General features: G+C 39.7%; 1 protein-coding gene across 5 annotated transcripts in view; it reads right to left on the bottom strand.

The window, feature by feature from the left end:
• Positions 1–19,003, bottom strand: part of Ptp10D (Protein tyrosine phosphatase 10D) — a 39,904-nt gene extending 20,901 nt beyond the window's left edge. For 2 of the 5 annotated variants that reach the window (XM_018032963.2, XM_026817723.1), the window contains exon 1: positions 16,070–19,001. In XM_018032963.2, the coding sequence (XP_017888452.1) occupies positions 16,070–16,153 (84 nt within the window). In that variant the 5' untranslated portion in view covers positions 16,154–19,001. Of the gene's footprint in view, positions 1–16,069 lie in introns of all 5 variants that reach the window. The other 3 variants (XR_003389796.1, XM_026817724.1, XM_018032965.2) reach the window with 3 other exon arrangements.
• Between the last annotated feature and the right edge of the window lie 2,026 nt (positions 19,004–21,029).

Here is a 21,029-nt window from a genome sequence, read left to right as displayed (position 1 = left end):
TTTTAATTATAGGAAATGCGTTTTTCTAAAGTACATAAACTCTTGGGATTGACTGTATAGCCAATACATTCTTAAGTGCTACCAAACCCCCAACGTCACTCAACTCACAGTATCAACCCAGCATTCTGAACTCTAATTCCAATTTCGTGGCTCGTTGAGCCTATTCGCCGCCGGAAATCTCCCAACCTGTTTTCATCCCTCTCGCCCATTTTCCTTTTATAACCACCCACCGCCCTCCGTCAGCCCGAAACTTGGCGCAGCCATTTGCGCGTTTCCCAAGTTTTTCCATTTTCGAAAGATCTCAAGGGCCGCGAGAACTCACTTCGGAGACTCGCTCTTCCCGTATCCGGTCGCGACGCTGAGGTGCATATCGATCCCTCTTCCCCTTCCGACGCGCTCGCTCCCTTTTTCTCGTCGCGGGCTCTTTCCCTGCCCCGCGTCCCTGTCGACGACGACGGCGACGACGACAGGAACTCCTAATTGTACGAAGAACACCGGGGCAGCCGTGTAGCTGGGTCATGCGCTACGAATGCGAGCGCGCACACGCGCGCTGATACCAGCAACGGAGAATTTCTGCGAGAGATGTTTAAGGCAAATGAGAGAGAGAAAGAGAGAGAGAGAGAAAGAGAGAGAGAGAGAGACAGGGTGAAGGGAATTCGCCTGTGAATTATTTTCCAAGCGCGTGCTTGCCGATGATTAAACGCGGTCGTGAGACTCGAAAGCGCAGCTTTTGGACTGTTAAAGTTTCGCGTCGACCGATGGGTGCTCGTTTCTCTTTTTTCTGAAACGCAGCGCCTACTCTCGCAGTCGGCCTCTTTCTCCATGAGCTCGTTTTCGCCCAGCGAAATTGAAAAGGTCTCGCGCGCAGGTACACCAGCCGCTTTCAAATCTGTTTTCTCAAACGGTTTCCTTTGTTTTTCCTTTTTCTTTAAATGTTTTTGATGCGTTAGATGCTTCTGCTGTCGGTACACTAACAATAAGTGTCGCGTGGGGTAGGTTGTCCCGCAAGCTCGTTAGGTAAATACTGTCTGCTACCTGGTACTTTCTTCTATTTGCTCAAAGACTGATATCGATTTTTGTACATATTACCGTAGATAATTCAATTTATCTTTGTCTTATCTAAGACTGCGAAGATTAGAATTCAGTCATAAATTTAATATTTTTATTTATTTATAAAAAGTCGATTAGTATAGATATTAGTTATAGCTAAAATAGATTAATCGATAAAAAATCGTGAGTACTTAAATTATTAACATATATGGACAACCGAATTCACACATTTCATGGTTACTCTTCACTGAAGAGATTTTGTATAACGAGCGACGGCTCCTCGATGCAATTACATTTTACGCATTGTGTGAAAGTTTTCACTAAATCGCGGAATTGCAGAGTGGAATTAATCGCGAGCCAGACGGCTGGCTGGTGAACAGCAAGAGAGGTTTTCATTTGTATAAAGTACTAAAAGTATTACCAATGGGCCATAGTATTGATCGACAGTAATTTTATTGAAGCATTTTTGATTAAACAATTCTATGAGATGTTCATGCAATACAAAATGTGGTTTATCATTCATTAAAATCTTAAATAAACTTCAATCCGTTTGAAAAGTCTTGACTTGACTCTATATGCAGATTCGTCTATCGATCTCAATTGAATTAAATAAGCACGAATCAATATAGAATGCAATAGATATGCTCAGAATACTCTCTTTCAATTATGTGTACATCAGGGTTGAAGTAAATCGTGAAGAGCAGATCAATGAAGGAAGACTTTTGTGCGAAATATTTCAGTTAACGAGATTCCGATAGCACAATTCTCAGTACGTGCTCTATTGGTCTGGTAGTGAATCGACTCCTCGGATAATCGAATCGTTCCGGTGTATAATTTATCCAGTTCCAAAGGATACAGACGCGCTCTATAAAATACCACAAAGGTTTATGCCTTCCTGCCATTGACTGGCGACCTCGTCTGATCGCGTGTCGACGTATCACGATCCAGATACGCGGTGGTATCGCGACACAGAAATACCACAATTCCATTTTATGTAACGCACATGGTATTGCTATTGTGTAATAATTGTTTCGACGTTTATGATCCGGTTCTGCGTAATGTTCGCTTTTCTATGCGACACGAATTTTACTGCAAATCACTTGTTCGTTTGATAAGTCTCGTTTTCCTTAGTCAACCGAGTTTAATGAGTGCCGGAGTTTCGGTATTGAAAAGAACTTATCGGGTATAAAAATTGCGACTGCATCTTGTTTTTTGAGCTCTAGCAAAAAATCGAATGGCTGGTCTAATGTCAGGAAAAATATCGTTACGCAAGGCGGATTGGATACATTGCGATTAGCACAACCAGTCTACAAATGTGTAAACTACAACTCGAGCGTGACATCTCGGCGACGTGTAAAAATAGGACGAAACGCCAAATGCAAAATTCCTTTAGTGAACGCAGCTGGTTCAATTCTATTTAGTTCATGCACTGGTTCGACTGTTAACGTAATGTCCAATTACCCACTTAGGAATTTAGGCGACTGTACTTTGCACACGCTGATTCGGAATTTCAAGGAAAACGCAACGCACGTACACAAGCCGTGTTATGTCTACCGCATACTAATTAGGCGAATCTAGCGAATTTCGTGCATATGCTAATTTCTGGAATCCTGATAGCCAAATGTAGGACAACGAGAAACAGTATACCTAACAAACACGAATTAAATGTCAATTCTATACTGACTTAATGAGAACTGGCAACGGGTTATAATAAATACAAAGTACAATAAATACGAAGTGTGGTGTAATTAGATATATACATATGTGTCTATTTAATTCAAAGGTTGAATGTTGCAAGTGTAGATTCACTACTCCAGATTTAAACGTTGCGATGTTCTTTGTCACAAAGGGTTCTGTCATGTGCTCAGCTTCAAACGAAAGAAATTAACACTAGTATGGTAGAGTGTTACAGATGGAATACACATATACATATAGAAAGGAGTGTACTCACGTCACGTATTGTAATAGAGGAAGATACAGTGGTATAGATATTACATGTAATGCAATGATAATTATGGTAATGATTTAAATCACTTGTACAATGAATATATTAATAATAAAAGTAACATATGTATTAATGTACATTTCATGTTTATTAACTCTTCAGTCTCATTTAAGTCCTGAATAATCTCTTGCAATTTCCTTTCCTCCGATTCGTTGGAAAAGCAGTCGCCATCCGTTCTTCAAGTTGGGGCAACCAACAAGTTCGTGTGTCGCGTACGAACGTCTCGAACGCGGAACAGAAGATTACACAGCATGATGCGATGCAGCTAGCAATGGTACGTCTATTAGGTATGCATGTGTCGCGTGAAATTCCAAAGCGTGTCCCTACGTCTCGTGAGTCTATCCGAAGATAGAGAGAAAGAGATACGCGACGCGAATCGTCGGAACTTGCAATCGGGCCTGACGGTGCGAATGGAGACGCGTTCGCCGTGCCGTTTAACGAGATAAATCATAATGGAGCAGAGGGTACAACAATCTATTCGTTGCGCGCTACCGCTGCTAAAAATACATGTCACAAGAATTTACGCTCGTCGTTTTAATAGTGGAGTCATTGATTCCACCGCGATTCATGAAATGAAATAGGAAAATTGGTTCTCTAACTGTCAAACCGATTAAGCAGTATAGTAGCCCTCGTATTGGCTTCAATTAATCTCAGACATGCATTCATTATTATGTTGGAAATATGAATATATGTTAAGCAAAATAAAATGAGAGTACTATTGATTTTCATACATCGTTAAATTAAACATGTACATATATTTGGCAATCAATAAATGGGATTTAGGCTGTTTTACAAAATGTATGTAATACAAATGTTGGTCAAAAATCACTTAATTAGAATACACGTATTGAAACGATAATCAATGAAGATAATCTGGTACAAGGGTTCGAAAAGAAAGTCATCAGGAACTTACAATTAGTCATACGTAACTAGCTGATGACGCATCACGGTAGAAGCAATTTTACTTTATGTTAGGTAAAGGTAACAACGTGCCACGGATACGTCGCATTTTCTTCTAATTTAAGCGAACTGTAGGCAGGAAGTGACGCGTTCCTGACAATACCTTGTGTGATATAACGACTCGCAGTCGTTCCTATACCATTAATGAGTTATGTAAGTGACAGATATCCTTTGGCCGGTGGAAGAAGATCGGCGATCGGCGTTACGCAACGCTTGTACGGATTTATCTTACGTATCACATGATAAACTAGCGTTCGATAGACATATTTCGTCAAATGGTTGGCAGTAATCAGAGTTTCACATTAAATTCTATTTGCATGTTGAATTTTCAGGTCAAGGTAAATGTGAAATGAAATACAATCATGACACGTTTTATGCGAGAAACACACTTAATATTTACTCCATATATTACGTGATTGAAGTATGTAAAAGATTCCATTACAATTTATTATAACGAATAAAACGTAGTATTTATTTATTTTTTTATATATCTGGGAGGCAATGTCTACATTCAGGTGGAGAATCTTTGACACTCGGCTCGTTTCACGGATTCAGCCAGGGGAATTGAATATTCGTTCTGGATCATGGACGAGATCCGAGTCTCTAAATAAACTATATGCGGCGCCCCTGCACGGAATACCTGAACCCTTCGGAGCAGAAGGGTCTACGGTTTGTCAAAGACAAATATGCTCGAGAAGAGCATGGGACGTTCGACGGTCTCTTCGAATTTCATTTCAGGTAGACGTAGATATCAATCAATAAATGGGATTTAGGCTGTTTTACAAAATGTATGTAATACAAATGTTGGCCAAAAATCACTTAATTAGATACACGTATTGAAACGATAATCAATGAAGATAATCTGGTACAAGGGTTCGAAAAGAAAGTCATCAGGAACTTACAATTAGTCATACGTAACTAGCTGATGACGCATCACGGTAGAAGCAATTTTACTTTATGTTAGGTAAAGGTAACAACGTGCCACGGATACGTCGCATTTTCTTCTAATTTAAGCGAACTGTAGGCAGGAAGTGACGCGTTCCTGACAATACCTTGTGTGATATAACGACTCGCAGTCGTTCCTATACCATTAATGAGTTATGTAAGTGACAGATATCCTTTGGCCGGTGGAAGAAGATCGGCGATCGGCGTTACGCAACGCTTGTACGGATTTATCTTACGTATCACATGATAAACTAGCGTTCGATAGACATATTTCGTCAAATGGTTGGCAGTAATCAGAGTTTCACATTAAATTCTATTTGCATGTTGAATTTTCAGGTCAAGGTAAATGTGAAATGAAATACAATCATGACACGTTTTATGCGAGAAACACACTTAATATTTACTCCATATATTACGTGATTGAAGTATGTAAAAGATTCCATTACAATTTATTATAACGAATAAAACGTAGTATTTATTTATTTTTTTATATATCTGGGAGGCAATGTCTACATTCAGGTGGAGAATCTTTGACACGCGGCTCGTTTCACGGATTCAGCCAGGGGAATTGAATATTCGTTCTGGATCATGGACGAGATCCGAGTCTCTAAATAAACTATATGCGGCGCCCCTGCACGGAATACCTGAACCCTTCGGAGCAGAAGGGTCTACGGTTTGTCAAAGACAAATATGCTCGAGAAGAGCATGGGACGTTCGACGGTCTCTTCGAATTTCATTTCAGGTAGACGTAGATAGTTCTCACTATCGTGAAATTTTACTAATCAAATAAAAAAAATACAAGTTACACATGTAAAAAATTATAGTAAAAGCAATCCCTAATTATTAATTACTAAATAAATATATCGTTAATTCAATTTTTGAAACGTTCATATTCATTGCTGAATAAATACTTTATTATGCAATTTAATGCAATCATTTTGGTAGGTAAATTATTTCTCATCATGATTCATAAGATGTCCAACTCAGAACGGTGTAAGTTCTATTTGAAACGCTTTTTCGTAACGAGGTACAGTTTGGGAAGTAATTGCGCGAGGAACTCCAACCGAGATTATCTAGCCGCGCTAATACCAATTAACAAAATTGGACAATTCAACGGTAATACCGAAATGGATGGCAAAGCCGGATAATGTGTAAGGCTGTCGTCGTCACGCGCGCTTCGCGTGACGAACAACTCTTTGACGCTATCGATCGTCGCCGGTCATAACCGCTACGAATCTACCTGCAATCTTGCGATCCGTGTACTGCACCGCGATGGTGTGAAATTCTTTTAATTAGCACCAAGAAATATCAACCATTTATAGTTTCATATGAGACTTCTTCTCTTTATTAAAATTACTATCGTCGAATATTGACAATAAATTATCTCATTTAATAATCTTTATTAAATGTAAGATGTGAAGTCTCTAATTTAATGACTTAATTAAGTCTAATATATCGTAACTGAATATGATCGATATTTTGTTAAAAAATGAAATCTAACAAAAATTCAAAATGTGTTTCACTTTCCTCTCTTGATAGAAAAATAAGAATAGTCTTTGTTACGAATTCTTTTAGTTGTACTAAATTATGTTTCATCTTAGAATAACTATTATTGCAAAGTCGTATCTAAAGTTCTTTAGAAACAGAGATCGACATTTATTAATATTCTGACGTTTCGTAATGATTAATAGCTGAAAGTTCTCTACGTAAGTAACCAACTCTTATATTCATGAAAGATTTTATCGGCATTGGAAGTGCGTCTGAAGTTATAAACACACTGATCCCTAACACTAAATCACAATGTTCATAAATACAAGGAAGGGTAAAGAATCGTCGTTTCAATCGACTCGCGATCAGTAAGTGCATACATGGTTTGTCCGTGAAAACTCGAAGTCAACAATCATCCTTCCTCGAAATGATCTAATCGTAGGATGCAATATCCTAACAACGACTGGATCCGACCGCTCGATCGATGGATAAAATCTGCATGCGCTTAACGATCCAACTTCCTGTTTATTAGATGCCCGATACCTGTTTCCAACTTGTGCAATCCAACGTTTTATGCAACCAAATTCACTTGGAATAACAGGATTATTTGCTTATTTTGTAAAATATGATCAGTTATGAATTTGTTATATCACGCAGCTTATCAATTTGTGGGATTTTTGTATTTAAGCTGGATTCATTTATATGTATTTCCCAGACTTTATAATAAATCAAGAGAACGATAAAATTTATTGATTTATTTTCCATGTCCCATAAAATAAATCGAATTTGCAAATAATAGAAATTATACATACGTATAACGTGATTAAATAATAGTGAAAATTATACGTAGACTATTCTAAATTAATGGACGGAGATATTTTATAATAAACATAAATGTACTTGATTACTCCTTCTCTTCCTTACAAGGCTTTCGACACAAGTTTCTGCAACAGTATACACAGTTGCACTGAACAGCAGAAGTTGAATAGCGAATCGTTTGCGAAAATCGGACGGCGGAGGAAAATACGCAAACATTTCAAGAACCGGGCGTTCATTAACGTGAGGAAAATAAAGAACTTCCTTTAGACTGCCGTGGAAAACCTGGAAACGCGTATCTGAAAACCAGAACGTTCCCAACGAAAATGTGGTAAGAATTATCGACCATATCTTAGGTAAGTCATTTTAACTCCAAAATTTTTATTGTATTTTTGAGAGAGTAATTTTCTTAAGTTTTGAACCGTGTATCTATACTGCACCTGCCGTAGTATCATAATTTATCTAATTGCGAAAGAGTGCAAGCTATCAATTTTAATATCTGTTAGCTTCTTTTAGAATTATTTTGGTAAATTTAATTTTTGCTATTAGAATGACGAAAGTATTTGAAAAGCTGCATCGTAAAGGTAACTAAAAAATAGGAACGAATCTCACAACGCCGAGTTCTCCGGGCGAGAAATAGAAACCGTGACGAAACCGTGGCACGATTAATCGAAAAAGGAGGAACGCGATGTGAGGAAAACATGGAGAGCATTTTTCCAATGCGTTTAGGCGAGAAACGAGTGCCATTCTAAACCAGTCGACGCGACACGACACGACACGGTTCGCGCAACTTTTGGCTTTGCGTAATTACGAGTTTACATAATCACCGAACGGCAAACTGAAATGCACTGACGACGAAAAATGTTAAAGGCTGTTACTCGATTTCCAAACGTTCCTCGGTTATTTTGCTTAACTGTCTGTGCAATTCAATGCTGTTGTTGATGAACAAATTACAGTTCAGAGCGGGTGAAATCGTATTTTCATTCTATCCGTTTAAATAAAAATGTGAGATAAAAATCGAAATCACACCTTGGAACGTTTGAAGGATATAAATTTCTCTGTTCTGCTGTTCACCATTTCTCCAATAAAACTACTTTACGTATAATTCTGCAATTAATATAAACATATTTATGACCATTGAAACGTCCATGTGCGTAATTTTTTACAAAGAAAGGTCATCGTGTAAGGTATTCGCGTTTCCTGGTGTCTCTTTCGACAGGCGCGGGTATCGATTGCATCGGTTGCGGATAGTCGACGGGAGCCCACGCGAAACACGTTTCTAGGTGTCTGAGAGCTGGACTCGCTTAATTATGCACGATATAACGGAACTCCGTATGGAGGTGGCGGAGAACGGTTCTTCCTTCGAACATAAAATAATTTTAATTCTGTTGAACGTCACTAATAAGACTCGCGTGGTTCACGGTTGAAAATTTCGTGACGTTTAATTGATTGCACCGGTGCACGTGGGTTCACGATAAATTATCGTTCCCGGCACGGCAAATCGAGATTAGGTATTATTAGAATTTCCCTGAGGAGGAAATAAATTGTTTTTGGTAAAAAAAAGGCAATACATTATTTCTTAGTCCGAATTTAATTAACGTCACTAATATTATGAAAAGAAAATGTAAAGGAATATGTTAAACGTTTTGCAATAGTCTGAAAGGTTTTAGGATAGAGGAATGAGAACAGGTTTAATGTTTGGCTTACTATGTTAATATTGGGTTACAATTGTTTAAGTCCAACAAGATAAGCTAATATACGTTAAGCAACTATTATGTAATTACTGAAAGCAACTTGAACGGTTCATAGTGTATTTTAAAATAATCTACGACTTAATCCTTTTGTAAATAGGAAACAGAAACTAGATCAATGAAAGTATTAGTTCGCCGTTATTTTCAGAAACAGACTTCCTCGAAAAAGACTTACACACTTTACACTTTACACTTTCATACAATAATGTCACTGTGTATGTATTCTATATAAAGGAATAAAATTGCACGCAGAACTTGAGAAGGGCAGTTCTTGCTAAGCTCGAGCAAAAACGCAATCGTGGAGTCGTGGATAAAACGAATGGCACTTTCTCACACTTCAGAATCCCACGGTGTCAGCTGCGAGTTTAATACATCATTAACTACACGCGTCATTCCAGTCTCCCGAACGAAAATAAGATATTAACAAGAAGTATAAACCATATAAAAGAAAATGTGTAGAAATGAGAAAAATATTTAATTGTTCAGTTCTTAGAAAATGTAATCCGTTATATGAAAATGGAAAACAATCTGGTGTCAGTTTAACAAACGATTGTTTCATTCTTTATTACTCATTTGGCACCAATTGAACAGTCCATATGTTGTAAAATTTTTTCTATATATATTCAAGTATTATTTAATACTAAAACAAGTCAGCGTATTGTGTAACAAGCGTCTCACTTCCTAAAGCTTCAAATGCCTTGAGACAATTCCCACAAAAGCCATAAACCGCCCACACAATGTTCACCATGGACTTCCGCGAACGAGATTGAATCGCGTGATGCAAAAATACAATGATGCGGTATGTGCATCCAAACGATCCCAGAATCCGACGTCACTCGGAGTGAAAGAAAAGCAATAGGATCCCTGAACCTTTCCGCCGCCCATTCATTTTTCTCACGCACGCGTTACGCGTTTATACGCCCCGCATCCTGTTCCAAATCAACCTCTTTCTCCTCTTTATCATAAATGTTAATCTAATTATAGACGTCAATAGGAAATAACTTTCATTTCGAATAAATTCATTTACCATAAAAATTGAATTACAATGTTGTAGTTGCGATACTTAGAACTTGTTTCGAATTTTAGAAACATCGAAGATTACTCAGCAATGGGAATGTTAAATCCGAGTGACTCAGATAGAAATAGAGTTTTGAACAAAAAACGAAATATCACGTGCAGGAACATTAGCTAAAAAGTGAAAGTAACTAAGGGAAGATCAATTATAGTTCCTGGTGACTCACTTCGATGAGTGTATTAACGAGGCACAAATAAATTACATAATTCTAAGAAAAATTAAATACCCAATATTTGCTTAGTTAGCACAAAAATGTGTAGCGCGATTACAAGTTAGGATAAAAGAACTGGAAATTTTTCATTTCGATCGGCGTGTCCCAGTTACGAGCACGAGCCACGTTTAATGAATTATGCACGTACAACTTTCATCGGAGTAGCGTTACTTCGACTACCTCGCGTACTTTAATTAAAACGCACATAGAATTATCTTTCCGGTTCAAGTATTGACCTAGCAGATCGCTGATTGCGAGTGAATCACAGAAGACTCTGCACTCTCGCAGTTTTATTGTTCGCTATGCAATGTTGAGATTTGAATAGCCGCTTTAGAGAGAGAGTAACACAAATATTCTGTACAGATTATTGCTACTTTTCTTGCACTAATGATATACAATTACCTCGTTCAATGATTTCATGAATTTTACATGAAGAACTTGACATTAAATAATATCAATCGAACAGATTTGACAAAATTAATATGTGCGATTTTAAAAATGTCAATAAGTAATTAGAATTACAAATTTAATTTGATTTACGTCTTTGTTGTGCTTTTTGTTAACTGTCCGACAGCTTATGAACGGAGCCGTATTTCTCTCGTCTGCTCTATTTTTGCTGTGCACACAGCCGCGTCCTCCCTGGCTCGGCTAGCCCAGGATGTACTCCAAACCAGCCACGTCCGGATGCGAGACCCGCGGGTGCTCGGCGACAGACAACCACGTGCACTTGCCCTTGCTCGCGTTTCCGGGACGACGACTTTCACAGTCGCGTATACGACCGAAAGTTCCGGTGTTTAACCTAGCTCAATTTACGATCAGCATTTCCTGTGCCCAGTTACACCCGTTAGAAGCATATTGAACGACTTGTTCTAGCTTCGCTAAGTAAGTGTACTCTGGGATTCGGAATTAATTAAATGTCTTGTGTACATTTGCGAGTACAAGCAAATTAGCTCTTACAATTAGTGATTTGATTATATCTCGTAAATTGGAATTTCAAGGACTGCGATTGTTTATTTGCAAATCGGATGCAATGATTCTAGGAACAAAAACTTAATCACGAAAATATAGAATAGGAAAATTAACTTCGCTGAAAACAAATTAAAAACCAATCAGAATTCTTAATCTCATGTTTAGACTTACGACATAGCAAGCAATGCATTTTTAATAGTCAGAAAATGATATAATTTGAAATAAAATGATACGTAATATGAAATACTGGCTTCTATTCATAAGACATGAATCCTTGTATCGCAATTGCGAAAGAATTAGGTGAGTTCGAATAATTTAGCGGTGCACGTGCAGTTCGACGAAGATAGCGAACGCCGTTCGTGCACATTCGGGTGAATTTCTGGGTTAACCACCCTGGCGGGTCGCAAACTTTTACGGTGACACGCGAGCCAATGAATAAAGAGCGTACAACGTGCACGCTTTGTCGTTACACTAAATGCGGACTGATTGCTTGTCACATGCACGCTCGTTACGCGCGATACGGCCGCCAATATCGTAACGATCCGTCGACCGATAACGCTCCCGGACTAAAATTGGAGCACTCGTTGCTCGTTTCATTTAAAATGACAGCGAAGCTCGAAAGTAACGGCAATCTTCTCCTAAAATTTAATACAGATTGATATTATATTATAAATGAAACAGCATTAAATATAATAAGTCATTGATATCTAATATTATATTTTAATTATGCAATAAATAATTACAATGATATCGAGTGCGACTGAAAATAAATTGAAGGAGTGTTGAGAAACAACTAATAAAGACTAACTAGTAACATTATTTAATCTGAATTAATTACATTTATTTGCGTGTTATAAATTCCTAACATATGCAATCACAAATCTGATTACGTTTAAAATATGCTGTAATAATTTTATGCTTTCCTTTTGAGGATCTATTCATCGTTCCAGGCGTAGTAAAATACATTTCCCTCGCAGGTTTATTTTTACCTCGATTGAGGGTCAAACTACCTATCGACAAGGGAGGGTGTTCATCAATGGCAAATCTTTGATCTTGGCCATTAAACCCGGAATATATTTAACTTTGTCTGCCAGGCGAGATAAAATTTTAATTAATTATAAATGAATCGATGTTCTTTGATGTGCGACAGACCACTTCTAAATTGCACACAACAAAATGAAATTGCTAATTTTATTCATAAATATAAATTATTATATTTTTGTAATTGCCATGTTTCATAAAAATTTGTCAATAGGACCGAAGAGCAATTTATTCTCTAACTAGTTATTAGCTAAGTCAGGTTCTCCCCATCGAAAGGATTTATTTTTAGCATAAGAAGGCTGAAAAAAGGGTCGGAAGCGTGGTACCTAAAACTTCTCGCGATACGACGATCAATGAAATATCCATGCCGTCACTATGCGATGTAAGCGTTAACATAACATGATTAACGATTATTCGCGATCTATTCGGCGAAGAACAGGACCTCTTCGTAAGGGCACGATCGTACAAGCGCTTAAAATTAGCACGCGGTCATGAGCCCCGAATTCTGGGCCAATAATGTCACGGCTTTCTCCCGATCCCACCATGTACAGTGAAAATACGACGAACAATTCGCGAGCTAGAACCGCGAACATGAGTGGAATCGCTTTCGTATCGACCAGTTCTCTTCCACCAGCAGCCATCGCCCTGACAGCATAAGCGTCGCATTGCCAATGAAAACAGTTATTGCACCCGCATGCAAAAATGTTGTACGACGTAGGCGAATTCAAAGTACACACAGCTATCGACACATCGCAAAATGTTAGTTCCCTTGATAAATAGAGAAATACTTGTCATGATCTAATCTAATATTACTGATTTTCTACGTTTGATTCTCTGCCAAGTGAAAAACATTTCTCAGACTCGGACATTTATTATTTAATTCTCCATTCTGATGCACGAAGGAGGAAGTAAAGTGAAAAAATTGAAAGACAGTAGGGTTTCATTGTAAACACTCTACTAAATGATTCTTATCCTCTGATAAAGAGGAAGTTACAGTAATTCTGACCATGTCGGAAATTTCGCGGTTTAAACCGCGGATGCAAATTTCGCAGCCACTGATGCGTGCATGCCGCGGATGAAGGAAGTGAACATCCGGTGCATCTTTTATTACATTGGAAGAAAAGAGACAACAACAGTAACCGTGAATGAAAACTGATGTAATATGTTGATTTCTATTTCAGAATACAAGAAATCTATACCAACCGTTCAATCGGTATAGAAAGATTCTGGAAACTTGAAGATCGTCTAAAGACGCATGAAGTTGTTACAGGAGAAAGTAGAATGGTTTAATCAAACACGTTACCTAGATTTTTTTCTCAAATAATTCTTTCAACCTCCACGTGGTGAATATTATTTTATTTATCAGATATTTTTATTAGACATTCATTTGTTTTTCGAAAGGCAAGTACATAATGATTATTATTAAATCTGTGGTTACCAGAGTGAAAATGTTTCTACAAATTATCACAGTCGAGTGAAAATGACGTTGAAACCTTTCAGAGTTACAAAATCGCGGCCGGTTTATCGTGTTAGCGCGAGCAGGCGGGTATATTTCATTGGTTGAAAATATTCGCCATAAATTTTTTTAATTGCACGCGCGTCAAAAACAGGAAAGATACGCTAGCTGGTTGGCCTCTGGAACAAACTCGTTGCAACAAATTGAAACAGATGGCTGGTTCATTTTGTTACTTTATCTGTTGTATCGCGCAGTCGAGTTAATTACAATTTCGCCTTGTTAACCAGGCCACCGTCGAGTGTTTTCTTCGTTACTTTTACAAATACAAACTTTATTACATTAGTTGCGTGGATGATTAAAACTTTTCATAGAAGTGCATTCTATTAGTTTGCCTTCTCAAAATTATTCATTATTATATGTTCTAAGCATTTCATGAAGCTACAATATGATCCTTGAAATGACTGCTTTTCTGTTGAATCAATGAAGAATCCAACGCGTTACTCTATTCACAGGAAGCAGAACTGTGATTCGCACACGAAGTCTGACCTCAAAACCTACAAAAATTCTCCAACGTTCTCCGTCCTTCAACCTGTGGCTGAAGTCTCACGTATCCACATTTGCATTGTTTTTACACCGATCTTTACTCGATTCACTTTCACTTAGCCTAGTTGCTGTGCAACGCCGCGTACGTAAATTATCTGCTGCTATTGGATCAACGGCATCGCGTTGCCTCCCATCACGTCGTGCTTCAACATTGATTCTTTATAGAGTGATTGGATGAACGATATTTTTTAGTTTAACAAAATAGTCAATATGGGCGTTGACCAATATTGAGTAGAGAAGCAATTTCATTTGTCACGGGCGTTGATCGCATTCGCAGAAACTACTTTCGCCAGGAACTTTCCATTAGCCGATAAACCATGATGCCTTCAGTCATTCCTCGCGTTTAAAAAATATTCGAATTCTTCAAGAATATTGCAATTAATTTGCTAATACTGTCGTATGAAAAGCTATATTCTTATCAAAAGCGAAAACCGCAGACGAAGATACTAATAAAATTACGTCAGAGTTAAATGACTAATAAATTTGTCGATTCAAATTAACTTGGGCTATTTAAGCATGGAACCTATTACATATTCAAATAGCTAATAATTTAACCATGTGCTAAATATAAACCTCGAATTTCTCAAATCTTACACAGTACGAGCTTAATTAGACGTCTCAGTAAAAATTTCGCAAACTGAGGCCTGTCGAAAAGTCAAGATTAAATGTTTAGATCGGCGTACGAAATCCTCGCGTTACCTCAGGACCATTCAAACTCCTCGGAGGTCATTGAGAATCGTTCCAAACGACGCGACCAGACGTGACGTTCACTCTTTCACGTTGGGAAAGTCAACGGAGTTTCGCAACGCGGGAGACACAAATCGGCCGAGCAAAAGAAGACTAGATATTGACGGCGCGGCGCGTTCCCCTTCACCGATCGCTAACCACAACTTCGAGATCCGATCTGACTCAGATTTATCGCGAACTACGTGAAATCCAACGAGACGAAATGATCCATAGTACAGTTTCTTATCGTGACCCTCGCGGAGATTGACAAGCTGAGAACCACAATGATCCATGCTAACAATAAGCGTTCTTGAGCAATCTCTAAATACACAAAAATCTCGTTTCTAATCTCGTTTATCTCGGTTCCAATAAATTTAAACAATTACTTATTGCATCATGTCGATAATCACTTAAGTCATGTTTAGAAACTGGCACAATATCTTCCTCGACACTCTGATAGTTTAATAACGATAATGAAATGAATTCCGACTATAAATTCACTTCTCATTCTGACGAATAAATTAAGTTTTGCAATTACTGCCATAAACAAGATTTACACTGTGTAAATAAATATTTCCCGAGACTCATCGGTTTTAGAAAATGTTCGCTTATCTCAGAATCTACGAAATCAGCGAACTCTCTCGCGTTGAATATTTCACCATGCCTTCGGTAGCGCGTTATTAATCGTCCCGCTCCTCATTTCCATTCTATCTAAGGAATCTATTATACCCGAGGAATTCATCATAGAGATTTCCCCAGCTGAAATTAAAAGAGAACTGAAAACTGCTCGGCTCGGTGTAACAAACCCGAGCAACCAGACCAAAACGTTTTACATCCGAGGAGAAGGTAACCGTAGACGATGGTCTCGAGTGTCGTGAGTACTAGTAGTACTCACTCGCGGATTCTGTCGCGGAAACGGCATTCCGACGCAAGCGTCCCAGATTCATACGATTGCCAGCCAGCACCTACTCACCTCAGCGAGCAGCGTCAAAAGCAGAAGAAGGGTGCCGCGGAATTTGGACAGCGGCCGCTGCGAATCCATCGTCAGTTTCTTCATCTTAAACAGTGGACCAAATAAAACTATACTCTACACTGTCGATCCCCGTCGTTCGTTCCCTCTCCCCAACTGCTCTGGTCTACTTCCTCGGCAGGACTGATATATCCGCACCGGTATCACCCCTAACAAAACACTTTTGGTCACTAGAAGAATGCTCGCGTGTCACGCGCGTCGGTGAGTCTCTCGATCGATCGGTGACACTCTAACGCACAGTGGACAACTGGACTCGCGAGCCGCGTGTCCGCTCTATCACGAGGAGTCTCGTATCCGGTGAGCCTGGACGCCTCGCGATAACACCTGTCTGCACGACTCGCGGGCAGCGTGAGGTTCACGATAGCCTTGACGACGATGGTAGCGTGTAACAGAAGATGTAACGACAGCTGCCATGTCCATCGGCAAGCTGACTCTCGCGGGTTCGACTATCCGGAACGAGCTCTTCTTTTCCCGTCCGGCCTCCCTCTCAGCGTTGTCCTACTAGCTAGCTCTATGTACACTGGAATGTTGCAAACGGTACACAATGACCACGTGTCGGTCGTGTGTCACTCGACGTGCGTGCCTCTCGGCTTCCTGCTGTACTACTTATTAGTCCGCCCGATAGATTTTCTACCGTCTCTAGTCTAAACTAATCAAGCTGGCTTTCGACAGACGATTACGCAGTCCTCTTTTTCCTAGTTCTGTCGTTCGTTACCCTTTTGATTGCTCGTTTCGTCATGACTGCGATAATTTCGCTCGCGGCAACCTGTGATATTTGTTTCCTCGAAACTGGGAAGGAATGTCAAGCTGAGAAGTTGGTGAACCGCAACGAAACGGTGGACATGTTCACGAACCAGACTAATCGAGTTACCAGCAGTGTTCCTGGTGGAACAAGCGCTTAATATTTGGCTACGAGCTTTTTCAATATCTCTGCTCTCTCCTAGACGAGTTCAAACTATGTTTCACGCAAAATGTGGAATAGATAAGGTTTCTCCTCCTCTTCTTCTCTTCGGCTTTGCTCGGCCTGTTCCAACACTTCAACGAGCGGAATGGGTAACGACCCGGAGGGATGCTACCCTCCAGCGCAGACAACGACAAGGTAACGAACCGAGAGTCGCAAGATCGGAGATATCACCGCTATTAGCCGTGAGGTTATTAGATAATCGAAGCAAGGAATTAGCTCGATTCAACGGAACGACCGTTTACATTGATTTCCATCTCTTCTGTTGCTTTTGTACTGACAGTAGAGGCTCTCTGTGAATACATTTTACCATACGCGTGAATGGAATGTATCGTTAATAAAAAAAAAAGGTGACGAACGTAGAAAGATATTAATTACTAAGGAACACGTATCCTTGTTTGTATGTACCGCGAAGCAGGCTGCATTACTGTCGTCGAATTATGCAAATAACGAGCGTCACAGCACGTTCAGCGAATTCGAATCGGTCTTCGAGCCAGTACATTTTGTTCGCTCCATTATCCTTCGCTCCTTTGTATTTCGTACCATCGACGGGGTTCTCGGGGCGTACGCGAAATACGAATCCTTTCCGGAGTGCGAACGCGTTTTACGTATGCAGGTACAGGATGGTACACGTGTTTCGATAACAAAGAGTAACGTCTGTCGAAACGGCTGTTCGTCTCGCGTGGAATCGTCGCTCAGGACCGATTATAAAGGAATATCAGCCGAAACGTGTCAGTACGTCGAACGTGTCCAACGTCAAGGTGAAACGATAGCCGGAGGCGAGCTGTGTCCACGTGAAATTAGAAGTGCGTTTTATACTTTCCGATGCCTTAGTCGTGCCTACTGACAGGAACGAGTTTTCATATTTTTTTTTTTTCTCCAGCCGCTCCTGTCGACTCCGTCCTGAACGCGAACGGTGTCCACCAACACCTTTCCAGCGAAATCAATACATATGTCAGTAACAATGTACCATGAGATTATATGTGTCCGTGGTATGAAAACGAATCGCCGAACAATGGTCCTGGCCTATTTCTTTCCTTCGGGAAACGCAGCGGCCCTTCTGTTGTGTCAGCCGGACGTCGTGTCAAAGGTACACGGAGCACATCCGTGATCAACTCAGCCGTTTCGCACAGCACACACAGTTAACGGTGAAACTTTCGGTGAAACGAGTACACACGGCTCGGGAATAACGAAATCGAGTACGGATTCCTGCGTAACGGCTCGGGTCGGAGAACTAGAAATCCACTGGCACTAGACGTACGTCGTTCCGTACAAACCGAGTGTAACGCATGACAGCCAGAAGCAGGAATACGGATCCTTGAAGCCGCGGAGGCAGCTGTAGGGTGCAGACAGAAGAATCGTATGTCCTTCAACGTGAACAAGAACGCGTTTTCGTCCGAGCTGAGGTGCACTCGGTCAACTGGCGCGCTTTCATGACGCCTCCTCCCGTTTCAGGTTCAGCCACGGGCAACGGGACCTCGGCTACTCTCTCGACGCTCCAACTCGTGGCTTGCCCGAGCCAGCACCAGCTAAATCGCTTGCCTTTCCTCGTCCCTGGCCTCTCCCACCGTTCGCCCTCGGCTAACCTGACTGCATTTCCATTCCGTTCGTTCCTCTCTCTTTTCCCCAAAGCGAACGATCTTTGTCTTTCGAACCACCGCCGCCGACTACTGCCCCGGCCGGATACCCAGCGCAGCCGCCGCCAACTCCCACCGTCGCGTTCCCTACCATCCACTGTATAGAACCTAGCCCTGAAGAACTCCCACCAGCTCTTCGCCCGTTCCCTACTCTGAAGCCGATGCGACGCGATGGGATGACTGCACACCGCCAACGTGTTCGTCAGTTTCCTCCCTCGCCTGCGTTTCCCAAGCTAGAATCACTACCTAACGCGCGGGTAGGAAATGAGAGGTCGTGTACAAGGCCGTTCATAAGCCGAGGACCACTTTTCCCTTGTTTCCTTTAAGCGATTTAGAAATCTTAAACACTTAGCAAGATTTCATGCAAAAATCATTTCTTTCCTCTGAAAATAGAGTTTTGGAGCTGCTCTTGCTTTCTATCATTCCTCTAGGACGGGATATTTAAACTATCAGATTAACTTTCAAATTTTCGAATATATGAAGCTAAATTTACTCTGAATCTTAATTCGTGTCGCTCCAAATTTCGTAGTATTAATTTCATCAAATTTCCTTACAGTTTACTTTGACTCCCATATAAAAATAGTGTTGGCACATTTATTTGACAAAGATTTAATTTAATTAGAAGTCTGCTCCAATCTTTTGAATGAGAATGTATACGTATATAAACCAGAAGGCAGGAACGTAGCTTTGCTGAAAGGACCCTCGGTTTCATTATATGGGTTCGATGACTTGTTCTTCTCTTTTTATTTACAGATGACATGATGACAGGAAAAGCTCAAATTTTATTTTTTAATTTTAATTACGTTAATAATAATTTTAACCAAATTGTGTGTTCAACCAATAGTGTTCTTCGAACTGTAGAAATTATACATCATGAAGTAATAAAGTAAAATATCTAATCGTGACAATTTTCTAAATTAACTATAAACTCTATTCAACCACAAATTAAGTTTACAGTGACAATGGTCTCCTGAATATTCTTAGAGACCTCAGATAATATCGCATTAACAAAATACGTCTATTTACTATTAAGATAGATGATAATATACTCGTAAATAAAGTGCTTCCATTACGAGAACGATCGCTTAATTTTTTATCTCCTTCGGTCTTCGGATTCTCTCGTGCTCTCACTTTTTCTCAGACCCCTAAATCTTACCTTCGCCGTCTTTGAACCTACGTAGAATCTACCTGCTACACGTCCAGGCAAAGGACAAGAGAGGTATATGTTTCAGGGACGCGGTTAAAAGCTTTTACTTTCAAATTTTTGTATGACCAGCGAAACCAGAGGATAATGATGATAAATTCCAAGTATGACAGCAACACAAAGCTTTGGAAATTGACTGTGAGTTATTGTTGCGCCGCCACGAGTACATTAGTCAGGTAATGGCCCATTTTTGCATGACAAAGGGGATAATAGGGGATTCTATTTTATTTCAATTACGTATTACAGTCTATCTACTCTTCACAAAAATGATTCTGAACTACAATCTAAAATTTCGAAATCATCCTTTCGTCTGACTCTATCACTATAATAAATGTCACCACATTAATGAAAGCAAATATCTTCACATTAATGAAATCAATAATGCTATCAGTGAAATTACGAAATTCTTTTTGTACCAAGAAAAATATATATTAAAATTGGAGCTCAATATTATTGTAATAATTGTATTTTTAGAAGTCCCATGAATCCCGATTTTAAAATTTGTACAAGAAAATTCCAAAGATTGAATATTTTGTCATTTGACCACAGTGTTCCGCTGACCGCAGAAAGTCAATAGTTATCCTCGATGGCGAGTTCGGAGTGCGCTTCATCAGCCATATTGCGTCCATTCGAATCATCCACGTAACAAACAAATGCGCTCGGGAACGTGCGCGTGTTTGTACAACGGTGACAGCAATCATGCCATTTTTCTTCCTTCCCTTTGTCTCTTTGCACTTCGCTGGGTACTTTTATCCTGCTGGCTTAATACCTCCCCGGCGCACACCGCGCGCTCGTGGCGCATTAGCACTTGTATCAACAGACCTTTACCAATCGTTCCTCCGTACGTAACTACTGATCCTGGCAAGGAATTTCCACCTCCGACCTGCAATCTTCCGTCGGCTTGTCCTCTACCTCTACTCTTATTGCAGACGTCCAACGTAGGCATTCAAGTCTTTTCTACTTAGGGAAATTCGAACAGAAACAAAAATTGTAATTCTAATAATATAAGTGAAATAAAAAGGCTGTATTCAATCACAAATAGTTTGTAACTTCCATTAGAACATTGTCAGAGAAATATTGAAGTTTTTAAACTAAATTTAC

The sequence above is a fragment of the Ceratina calcarata genome, unplaced genomic scaffold, assembly GCF_001652005.2.
Source record: "Ceratina calcarata isolate Rehan_Ccalc_2016 unplaced genomic scaffold, ASM165200v1 scaffold60, whole genome shotgun sequence".
NCBI lineage: Eukaryota > Metazoa > Arthropoda > Insecta > Hymenoptera > Apidae > Ceratina > Ceratina calcarata.
Note: the sequence above shows the minus strand (reverse complement) of the source record. Positions and strands in the feature narration are given on the sequence as shown.